At 30.7% G+C, this 12,473-nt stretch overlaps 1 protein-coding gene across 9 annotated transcripts in view; it reads right to left on the minus strand.

The window, feature by feature from the left end:
- The window catches only part of LOC127719525 (uncharacterized), a 125,118-nt gene that overhangs the window by 66,380 nt on the left and 46,265 nt on the right, over positions 1-12,473 (minus strand). For 6 of the 9 annotated variants that reach the window (XM_052225766.1, XM_052225733.1, XM_052225712.1 and 3 more), the window contains exons 21-31: positions 12,072-12,149; positions 11,219-11,251; positions 7,917-8,073; positions 6,949-7,100; positions 6,441-6,544; positions 5,796-5,892; positions 4,468-4,596; positions 3,855-4,007; positions 2,856-3,020; positions 2,314-2,410; positions 820-831 (exon numbers count right to left, since the gene is read on the minus strand). In XM_052225766.1, the coding sequence (XP_052081726.1) occupies positions 820-831; positions 2,314-2,410; positions 2,856-3,020; positions 3,855-4,007; positions 4,468-4,596; positions 5,796-5,892; positions 6,441-6,544; positions 6,949-7,100; positions 7,917-8,073; positions 11,219-11,251; positions 12,072-12,149 (1,177 nt within the window). The remainder of the gene's footprint in view (positions 1-819; positions 832-2,313; positions 2,411-2,855; positions 3,021-3,854; positions 4,008-4,467; positions 4,597-5,795; positions 5,893-6,440; positions 6,545-6,948; positions 7,101-7,916; positions 8,074-11,218; positions 11,252-12,071; positions 12,150-12,473) is intronic. The other 3 variants (XM_052225751.1, XM_052225723.1, XM_052225772.1) reach the window with 3 other exon arrangements.

The following is a 12,473-nucleotide window of genomic DNA, read 5'->3' on the forward strand; positions in this document are numbered from 1 at the left end:
CTATATACTGGAATTTAATTGGACAATAAACATTAACTTCATTGCATGTCAATTTCTATTGTCCAATCAAATCCCAGTATACATAAAACAGACTGAAACTCCGCCTACCTATTGTTTGCAAACATAGCAAGCAAGTTGATCAAAGGTTTGCTTTGCATGCTATTATAGAAGAGCTGTAAAAGGCTTAGTCTCAATACCTTGCAGTAAGGTGACTTCTCTACTAAGGATGATTAAAAAAAGGTTAACAGATGTATGGTTTATGCTGTAATAATATAGGAAAGATGAAAAAATAAAATATCCGAAATATACAAGTAATCAGTACTATCTATTAGTATAATTTCTAAAACATATAAATGCAGGAAAAAAGTAACCAATCGTTCATATAAAAATATTGCAAATGTTTCTTAGCCACAAAATGCTTCAATTTCATAGTTGCTAACAAAAATGAAAACGGTAATATCTGTAAAAAATGCTATTATTAGTTTATCTTTTTTTTTTGAACTGACCATTCCAAATTCAATGTAATTCTACCAATGCTATTCAAAACAAATATTGCTGAAGTAAAAGACAGAAAAATCTAAATTAAAGTCACCTAAATAAAATTGTTTCAACTGATCAATTTTGATTCAAACAAGAAACATTTTTCTCTTAAGTACTTCTTCAAAATGTTTAAATCAAACTGAGCAGTTGTAATAGACTGGATCTCATACTAAAGTTTTAATTAAAATAATATGCTTTTCAAATTTCATACTTTGCAAGGCAAAAATTAATCAAACTTATAGCTATATTATTCTATTGTCACCCATTGTTTTTACTCACCCTCTGGTAAATCTATACATAACATATGATAAGTATCAAATTCATAATAAAAATTGCAAAAAGGTCTAAAAAAAAATCCTGAACTCCAAGGTCAATTCAAAAAGGAGAAGTCCATAAAAACTGACAAATTCAAACATTAACCATTGGAATGAACGTATAACAACTGTCATATTCCTGACTTGGTACAGGCATTTTCCAAGAAAATTGTGGGGTAAACCTGGTTCGGACAAATGATTTCATAACATTGTAAAGTTCTTAGACAAGACTTCTAATGTACAAAAAAATTCTAATTCACTCCATACCAGAAAATACTTTAAATTACATGAGCTGTACAGCATTATTTAACTTAAAAGCTGTGGTCACCTTCATTTTCACACTATTAAAGGTCATAGCTAAAGATAATGATAGATGGTTGTTTAATGCCCATTGTCAAATTCAATGCATACTGTGGATTCATTATTATTTAAGGATGTTCGCTCCTCTTGTTTTTGAATTTTTGCCAGATATTCAGAATTCTCTGGTTTTATCCATGTAGTGCCATTAAAAATTTTGCCAACCCCTACTTTCCTTTCCATAATTTGATTACATATAGTTTAAAATGTCATCTTTGAAAATCTAATGAAATCCTTGTTATTTTTTCATCGTTTTTGAAAGAAAAAAGGTGCCAATGTTACATGTACAAAAAATCTAGAGAGAATTATTTCCGGTCAAATTTTCAATGGCTTATATCTCGAAAAACAAGCACACAGACCCTTCATTTTTTTCTGCTTTTTTAGTTTCTTTATTTATATACTATCAATTCATAACAATCTTTTAAAAAGCTTGTTATTTTGAAACAGAGTAGCGAACATCCTTAAAGGATATCAAATTTTCATGGGTCTGAGTGAACCATGAATTTAAACATTTAACGCAGTACAAATTTTCTACAGGCTAATATGCAAACTTTAGCAAAACCTAGAAATCAAATATTAATGAAAAAAAAAACAATTTTTGCTCAACCCACACAAATATATGAATCCAAAGTATTAAAAAAACAAGAAAATGTGATAGAAATATGAACTCTTCTTTGAACAACCTGCAGGAAGACATGTAACCCTACTGGGGCATAGTATTCTGACTCCTTATCAACCTGTTTGCTCTTACTCATCAATTTGATTGGTGACAAGGCAAGCAAATACAAAGTTTTAAATCTTTGGTAAAAATCATTGAGACCAATATTAATCTTAGAAACTATAGTGTGTATGTTTAAGGGAATTAACCAGTGTTAAAGGAGATATTTAAATCATTAATGATTTTGTAATATTCAGTTTCATCAATGTTTTCTTAAGAACTAGCTTGAAACTGAAGTACTATATTATCTGTGCTATCTAGAAGTATAAAGAATATATCTATAAAAATGGTTGACACAAATGTGTAGTGATTTTATGAGTTACATCCCATAACCCAGGTCAAACCCCATAAAAAACAAGCTACATTACTTTATAGGATTCTTACCTTTGGGTAAAGCTACCACATAGATTTTATGTGAGACACCTAATTCACAACCACCAATGACAACTTTACATCTGTTGCTGTCTGGATCAGGGACAAGCTGTAAAATAAAACATATCTGAAATATTCTAAACTGAGGGAAAAGAAAATTAAATCAAAATATACATTAAGTAAAATCAGTCATGTAATGAGGCCTGTGTTCTATTTTCATGCAAGAAACCTATCTAAAATTGAAAATACTAACTTTTCTTTCAGTAATATACTTTCAAGTAGGTGTTCATTAAAGAAAACTAAGTTGATAGCATCTTTTTTTTTCAGGGAAACATCTGGGGAGGATATTTTAACATGTCAGAATTTAAAATAAAATATAAACATTTGTTATAAAAAAAAAACTTTTTTTTTTCTTTTTTTTTTTCTTTTTTTTTTTTTGGGGGGGGGGGGGGGTCTGAATTTTTCACAAAAAAGTTAATTGTCAGTTTGACAATGAACATTCTATTCTTTTTAATCAGTGTCTTTCTAAATGATAAATAACAACTATTCCATACCCTTGATCCACATTGTTGGTCATTCAAGAAAACAAGATAGCCAGAAATAGGGTATGATCTGGAATCAATGGACATCCATACAACAGATATGGCATCTTCTTTATCTGTTCTCTCAAGGGAGATAATTGGTCCTCCATCATTTGAGACTAATGGACTCTTCATCATCTGAAATAAAAAAAATTGCAATGTAATGTTGATAAGAACATTACTTTTTTCTAAAATTTGAGAAAAAAAATAAAAACATATGAAACTTTTTAATATTTCAGAACCACTGACAATGTTTATTCATATATTAGTTGCTTGAAATAAAACTTAAATAAGATAAAACAAAACAAAACATTTCACACATAACAGTCAATGATATGGATTGATGGAAGATAGTTTCACCTCGATTTCATATAATAATCCACAAGCCAATTTCTTGCAAATTTAGTATCTAGTTTGTAAAACATTTTCTAATCGTATTGTTGATTGGAGATTCACATATCAACAATTTATACGATGATTATATTTGTTCATGTAATTGTCAACCAGTCAATCTGCTATCAATTTATTGATGTGTTTTTTTTTAAGAAATCCATGCACCACATTTTGACAATCCACAACCATATTGTGTTCCAGTGTGTAAATTGTTTCCAATTGAGGATTGGTGATATATATTTCCACAATTTTGTATCACACTTCATCAGCCAGTCCCCTGACATATTATGCAAATGTTTAACATAAGTGAAATATGTTGCAAAGAAGAAGAGTTTATCTTCCACAATAATTCCATAACAAATATAAACAAGCCCATCCACTTACAAGTTACTGTGGATATATTATTATTCGTTGAATACCAATTTTCGTGTATTTCGTGTGTATAGTAAAATTTTTCTATTGGCATTCATGCAGGCTTTTGCAAAACCATGAAATCAAATATTCACAAAAATACACACATTTTACCTCGATCAACAAAAATTGGTATCCACGAAAAATAAATGAATCCACAGTACTTACCAATTTGTTAGACATCTGTGGAGATTGTTTAGGATTGGTAGAGTATACTTCCACCACAACTTCATACAAGCGTCCACCAGCCAATCCACTGATGTTTATACTATTATTGTTAGGAGGGAACATCTCACAGTATGACACACCATTCAAGAATAGCTGTAAAATAAAATGTTTTGCTAAATATTATAAAATAATTTGTGAACATATCACAAACAAACCCTTATATGTGTTCACCAATTTTGATTAAGTGTAAATTTGATCAGGTGGAATTCAGGTGAATTTAAAATATTCTATTCATTAGCAGATGAAAAGAGAATATTTAATGTCTTTTTGAAAAATATATAAACAAATTCACATATTTCACAGTATTTTATTTATCTAAAAAACAGATTTCAGTCATATATTTTCTCTATCTTTTCTTCTTCATGTTTTTGATGTTTTAAATAGTAAGTACAGCATAGTTTCCAATCTAATAAAAGTGTTCATGATGGCTATCAATACAATTTAAAGTTTTATTTTTTTCTGCCCATTAAGTCTTTTGTTGTTTTTTTTTTGTGATAAGATTTTTAAAATCTTTTATCTTATCTAAAATACAGATCATAAAACTGTCAATTACCTGGTACCCTTTGATAAGTGACAAATTACTTTCATCTGGTGAATCCCAGAATATTTCCATAATTCCAGGTCCAGTAAAGCATGCTTTTACTGTTGGTACACAGTCCCACCATGTCCAATGCTTCTTGGTCTAAAAAAAATAGCAAAAACAAATGTTATTATTCCACTGCATGCTGATTTTGATAGCGAAATCAACATTTGATTGGTTGAAACTATCCCACATGACGTCGAACAAAACTTCATATTCCCTTCTGAGTATCATATTCCCCTCTGAACGTCGGGATTGCCTTGTGCAATGTTACCCGCGGTTAATGTTTTAAAACGTTTTGATTGGGTTTTTTAAAAAAGATAGTATAATAATTTTGTTTTTAAAAATACTTTCAGATCTAAAAACAAATAAGAATGAGTCAATAATTAACTTTTAATCGGTACTGATTATCATTGTGTATGTTGTGTTTAGTTATAAAAAAACAAACGGATAAGAAAACAAGTATGTTGATTAATATCTTATGTTCAAAAGTAAAAAAAATATAGGCAGTGGAATAAAACATTCATTTCCCTTGGCTTAGGGAGATATGAAGATTTGTTCACCCTCGAAAAAGCCATATTTCCCTCAGGCAATGCCCTCGGGAAATATGATTTTTCTTGGGTGAACAAATCTTCATATCTCCCTCAGGCACGGGAAATAAATGTATAATATCATATCTTAAGGTATTTCTCGGCTATATGCACAAATAAGAAACCAATATGCCCCTCAATATGTCTCTGTCCTTTTTTACCACTGGTGACAAAATGTCACCAGATTTTTTTTGTTTGTAATTCTCAATCTTAAGTTTTCTGTTTTGTATTTTGCAAAATGTTGTTCGTTTTTTCAATTTTTTCCTTTTGGTCATGTTGTTCACTGTCTTTCTTTAGAACTATGGTTATAATACCCTCTTTGTCTCAACTTTTTTTTTTTAACAAAATCATGATCTTTGGTTAGATGGATTGATTCATGTGTCATATCCAGTTCCTTATTCTGGACAATAAGATATTAATGTTGCATGAACATAAACTGCTTTGTACTGCCCCACACACTGAGTTAGATTTTAAACATAATAGCTAACAAGGTAACAACAGTTTTTTGATAAACATTTTATCAAACATAAACATTAATCTGACTCCTAGCTGACCTATCTGTGCCCTTTCAAAAAATGATGCATGCATAGGTTAGAAGCAACAAATCCTAATTTTAATGCCTTGATTTTTTTAAACGAGGGATTGAACACTTGTCTTACAACACTTAAAGTGAGTATTCTACTACAATGTCACCTAGGCTGTCTGGCTTACCTTAGGTGATGGTCGCTTTTCAGATACTGCAGATTCAGCATCAGAATCACTAGTGTCATCTTGTGTATCACTTTCTTCTGGTAGTACAAAGTATCGTCTACAATAGAAGCAAAAGAGTTTATCATATACAACAAACAAGAATGTGTCCATAGTACACGGATGCCCCACTCGCACTATCATTTTCTATGTTCAGTGGACCGTGAAATTGGGGTGAAATTCTTCAAGCTAAAAGTATACAGCTAAAAGTACTTAATGTAAGGTTTAGGAAGAGAGCAATTTTATAAGTGGTACTAAGAAAAGTTTCCTGTATGCATAAACCAGCTAAAAATCTTATTTTTTATATCAATTCCACATATAACATATTTGTCCATTTTATTGAGCAGCTTAGAGTCATTTGCCATTGCAGGTATTCAAGCATTCCAGGTAATATTTACAAAGTGTACACCAAAAGTCAGGATCGGATAAGTCAGGATCGGATAACAATGTCCTTAAACAAGTAGTCCATATATTCAGCCAATGTATTATCATTTTTTTCATTTTGATGTACTAACAATGAAATTACCCATATTCCATTTGATTCTGAATGGTCACATTGAAATTAAAGTAGATATCTATGAAACAATATAACACAATAACCACACTAACCTTGAAGTTATAATATGACTATTAAGAAAGCCTTCTTTGACAGCCATAAATCTGACAAAACACAATCCTGGCTTCTTCAACTTTATACCTTTCTCTGTGTATAGCTGAAATTAAACAATGCATTACAGTAGAATTTGAATCATGTTTTTTTTATTGTATCTAAACAGCAATAAATAAGAGGTAGCAGCCAGATTTTCCAATTAGTATGGTATCGTTCAATTCATATAGCCATATACTGTGTAACATATTTGTTTTTTGTTCATTATTTTGTACATAAATTAGGCTGTTAGTTTTCTCGTTTGAATTGTTTTACATTTGTCATTTTGGGGTCTTTTATAGCTGACTACGCAGTATGGGCTTTGCTCATTGTTGAAGGCCGTACGGTGACATATAGTTGTTAGTTTTTGTGTCATTTGTTCTATTGTAGTTGTCTCATTGGCAATCATACCACATTTTCTTTTTTATATATACTGTTCATAGTAAATCTAATTCATTGATAGGTATATACCTTTGCTGAGTCTAGATGTAACTCTGGTGGTGCTCCATCTATGGTGAAATATATCTTAGAACCAGGAGAATCACAACCTAATGTAATTTTTGTCCCACTGTTAACTGATCCTCCATCTACTGATGATATATAAGGATCGGATACTCTTCCAGCTGAAACACAGATGGTAAATAAATCATTTTATATATAGATTTAAGAACGCAAGAGAGTGTTTATTTGATGCTTAAGTTGGAAAAAATACTGATACATAAAATAACATTAAGTTTTCTGCTGGTTTAGGTATGAGGTCTGAACAAAAATTCTAAAATGAAATTTTAGTTGATGTCTTATGTTCTTTTTTTTTTTTTTCATTTAATAAAATAAGCATCTATTCAATTACATGCACTGTGGATTTATTTATTTTTCGTCAGTTCCAATTTTCATGGATTGTAGGTTTTGCTGTTTTGCTCAAGTCAGCTTATATATTTCTATAGAACATTTGTAATTTGTTGAACGTTTAAATTCATGATTTCCCTGCACCAACATAATCCATGAAAGTTGGTATCCAACGAATAATAATGAATCCACAGTTCCTGTTGAATTGTGTCAATTTTTCAAAGTGAAGTAATATAAAGAACATAAACTAGAGTGAGCATCTGCTTCTTGTTGAAAACTTTAAGTAACTTCCAGGTATAGCTAGAGTGTAAACACAAATGAGATGGCTACCTATCAGCAATAGTTAACCCTGACTCCATGTATGGCAGGACCTCAAATCATCTAAAAGTCTAGAAAGTTGTTATTAGATTAAATAGAAACAATTGATTGTTGGTTGCTTAACATCCAGTGGCAAATATTTCATGCATGTTCAGGACGAGCAAAAAAACAAGAGAACACCATTGATAATTATTCAATGTTTATTTTTTGGTTACCATAAGTTTTTTATTGCGTTCCTTTAGATTTCTATCCATGCTACTTTCTTATTAACCTACCTGCTGCCAGGACAAATACAATACAGGAATAACCAGGCGCTCCTTGTGAAGCTACTGTGTAAGATCCAGGCTCATCAAATGTATACAGAAAACTGTTGTCAGGTGTGGGCTTCCCACTGTTAAAGGCTTTTGGTCCAGATATTACATTCAATGGTTCCTGTTTAAAAATTAATCGGTTTCAAATTATTGATATATATATGTATGTGTTTTAAATAGAAAAGAAACAAATCTGAAAACAAATTTGATCAAAATGTATTTCTGTAGCTCAAAAAGAAAGTGAGAATAACAATTCATTAGAAACTACAATGATAGGCTGATTAATTGTCTTGTTAACTACCAAAATGAATGCTACGCTTCTTGGTTCATTTTTCAAGTATGTAAAAATAAGGAGATGTGTTTGCCAACAGTACAATTATTCACCAAAGACCCTATGACAAGGAAGTGAAAAAGTTAACAATTTGTATGCTGCTTATTTCTACATTAACAAACTCTCATTTACATTTCAAAACAGAAACAATCAAGCAAGCAGAATCTTTATTGACTTTAATCTGGCCAGAGTTAAGTACACATTACAAAATCACAAAATAGATTAATTTACAAATGACCACCCCTATTCTTTAATTTCCAAAACTTTAAATTGTATAAGTACACAGTACCGGCCAATTTTCATGAAAATTTTATCCCCTTCTTAGATTGATAGAAAATGTAACATCAAAGAGTCAAAGATTTTTATTCTATTGGAAATTTTCCCTAAAAAAAACAACTGCCAAAAAATAGACAATATGGAAGTACTTCTCTTAATACACAAACCATGTACACATTTGGTAAACAAATTCTATCTAAAGTTCTACCAATATAGTTAAACACTGGAATCACAATTTCTCAAACAAAACAGCCTAAAACAGCCTAGTACAGGCTTATTTATAACCTGACATTCTTCAAATACAAATTACTCATTTGGATTTCAACAGCTTGTATACTGTCAGAGCTCCAGATAAGCTGCGTATTTGCGTGATCAAGCAATAAAAATAATTAAAAACCCAATGCAATTGCCCATTGCAGGGTTCAATAACCCAATTAATTCAAATGAAAACTCAATTATATGCTAAAAAACATGGGTTCTTAACGCTTTTATTCGCTATCGTTTGCGTTATTTACCCTTACTTGATTACAGTCGTCGCGTAAATCTATTTTTATAATATTTATAATTGGAAATGTCCTTTCGTTCTAAAAATAGAGCCCTGCATCAAGTAGCTGTAATGGGTCCCTGTTGGAACTTTCCGTTGCTCAAAAGGTACACGTGTTTAGGAAAACATTTCGATCTTCTCGGCGTTTATACAATTAGCGTGTGACATGCTGTCATATTTTTTCGAATTGCTCGGGATTTATCATAACATACAATGAATTAAAACGAAAGTAAATGTCCGGTAAAAATATTGAATAGAAGCATGTTTTCGGCTTCATTTTGTTAGCTGAGGGAAAGTTATGATGAAAACAAGACTCAGCTAGTGATTTTAGGAAGCGGCCATTGAACGCACGGGCGTGTTTGCGTACCATAACGAGAACATTGCTAGAGCGATAAACACGGGGTTCCGTCAAAAACGAAATCAGTTGGAAAAAGTGAAAGGCCAAATCAATTATGACATGATATGTAGTTTGAAAGCATCGGAAACCATAAGGGACAACTTAACCCAGATTTATGTAAATTGAATTAAACGAAAACAGTTTATATATTATTTTTTTCATTTTAGTTGATGAGTGAATACACAGATCCGTTTTTTACGTCAATGCAGCTTGACACTTTCTTTGTTTTGGTCTAATTGTTCTAGATGCTTAAGATAGTTGTCTTATTGGCAAGTGCAGTATAACATTGTCATTTATTTACTTGATGTTGCAGAATTATTTGTAAATTTAAGTTGAATGTGGTCTCCGTCATTATAAACCACCCTTTAAGGTTTTGGGGTATATCTTAAATCTGGAAACTACTTTTTATTTTTATTAAAAAGTAGATCTGGCAAATAGGTGAAAGGACTGGCAAAACTTTCTTACAGCACCTAAATTTCACATATATTACACAAAAATCTAAACACTTAGCCACACCTACCCCAACTATAATTAAACTGTAGGGTGATCATATGGGATCTAGAAAGGCAATTAGTTCCTGTCCAACTATTGACACCAGCTGCAGTTTACATAAGTTTTGAGAAAATACAAAACTGACAGAACGTTTAAAACGGGACACAAATTAAATGTACAATTGCTCGTCAGTGAATAAACCAAATAAAACAGCTAGCACATATTCTACAAAGAAAGAAACACATTTAAGATGGAAACACATCTGGGGTTGATATAATGTGATTGTAACATGCCTAAATATTCAATATTGTGTTGATGAAAAAACCCAATACATTAAGGAGCTTGGTGGTGAAAAACCCAATTTTATATTTGCTTGAGGGGTGAATTGGAATTGATAATGCAATTAAAAAACTTTATCACCCAATTACATAAAAAAATGGTGGGTAAAAACTCCAATTTGTGAATTCTTATCTGGAGCTCTGATACTGTTAAGCATTTATACGGGTCTGAATATACTTGAACATTTGCAAGAGCAATTGTAAACACGTTGTTGATTTATGGTATAAAAACTAATTATGACATCAAGCATATTCATGTAAAAAAGCCTTCAAACAAATGCAAACCTTTGAAAAGCAATAATATTTTAGCATTCTGAGTAAATATGTGTTATTTTATGAAATGTATAACTGAATATATAGTTATTGATAATATATAAAGAAAGAATGGTTCAATATCAAGCCCCAAAATCCGCCATTTTAGAAATCAATAGGATAAAAATAAATTGATGTACAAAGATATAGATTTTCTAAAATAGAGTATTTATAAACACCCAACTTATATTTCTCCAATCTAGCAGATACTCTTAGCATGTTGACAAAATATTTAACAGTTTACATTAAATTTCAATATCTCTCCTCATTTGCAAATTGAAAAAAAAATTGACTTTAATGATATTATTAAAAGTTTCTTGGAGGCTAATTGTTCCCCTATTTGCATATTTGCTGTTAATTATCCGTACTGTTGCAAACTAAACATAAATTTATTTGCAATAATGTTTACAATTTGAACTGTTGCATACTTATAATAAACATATTTGTATATTTGTTTATTACAATCTGCAATGCTGAAAATTATCAAATTCTGAATATATCAATATATATTTTCTGTTTACAAGAGCATATCAAATAGTTGATTTTCAACTAGCATGCCAGCTTATTTGAACTTACTTCATTTTTTTGAGTAGGTGCGTTTGACATTTCCTAATAACAACATTAAGTCATTTATATATCATCTAAGGCTAATTGCAAATTATTTAAAATTTCATATATCTAAATATTCTTAAAAAATAATGATTCTTTTTAGTTTCATGTTCCTTGCAGGATTACCCATGATAATAAACATAATGGTAAAATTGTTAATAATGCTGTTATTGTCATGTCTAAAAACATCCTTGCTATTTTTTAAAACAAATAACTGCTGTACTCTTATCTTTATTAAGGCATCAAAGAAAATATGTCTTCAACATTTCACCGAAAAGGTGAGTAACCTCTGTATAATTCTTCAATTGCAAGAAAAAATAATTCTTCTAGCAAAAGAACTGTTGTATCAGTGAAATAATGGTTTCAACATTTCACCCAGAAGAAAAATTTAATTCATCTTAATTCCCCAAACATAAGCAAACTCCTTCATTTCCATTTTTTTAAACAGATTTCTCAGTCAGGAATCTGATGTTCAGTAGTTGTCGTTTGTTGATGTGGTTCATAAGTGTTTCTCGTTTTTTATATAAATTAGACCGTTGGTTTTCCCGTTTGAATGGTTTTACACTAGTAATTTTTGCGGCCCTTTATAGCTTACTGTTCGGTGTGAGCCAAGGCTCCGTGTTGAAGACCGTACTTTGACCTATAATGGTTTACTTTTATAAATTTTGACTTGGATGGAGAGTTGTCTCATTGGCACTCATACCACATCTTCTTATATCTATTAAATAAAAATTTAGCTTCAAAATTTCATCTAAAAGACAAATGGCTTCTTTACATTTCAACCATATCAACCTCTACATCATATCAGAGATCAATTTACCTTGCTTTCCGGAGATGATACATGTATAATGTTATGAGCTTCTTCATTCCCTTTCCATGTCCATAAAACACTCTGACCCTGAAAAAATAACGAAACAAATCAAATGCAATAACAGTAATTTAGGACAAAAGTTTCAACTTTCATAGAATTTAGATTTTGAATATCAAAAGTAATGCATATTTTAAATTTTAGATCATTCCAAAAACAAAACATGCCTAAGCAGTCAAAAAAGAAGCAGCCTCAGTAAAATTTGAATCTATTTCCATTTTAATCTTTTAGCTCAATTGTACATGCTGATGCATTCTCAGCAATTTGCTTAATTTTGAAACTGCAACAAATTCAATATTTATTTGTCAAAATTTATAAATTATTAAAAGTGAAGTGATGGGTCCATTTAAAATC

Source organism: Mytilus californianus, unplaced genomic scaffold, assembly GCF_021869535.1.
Source record: "Mytilus californianus isolate M0D057914Y unplaced genomic scaffold, xbMytCali1.0.p SCAF_1, whole genome shotgun sequence".
Lineage (NCBI taxonomy): Eukaryota > Metazoa > Mollusca > Bivalvia > Mytilida > Mytilidae > Mytilus > Mytilus californianus.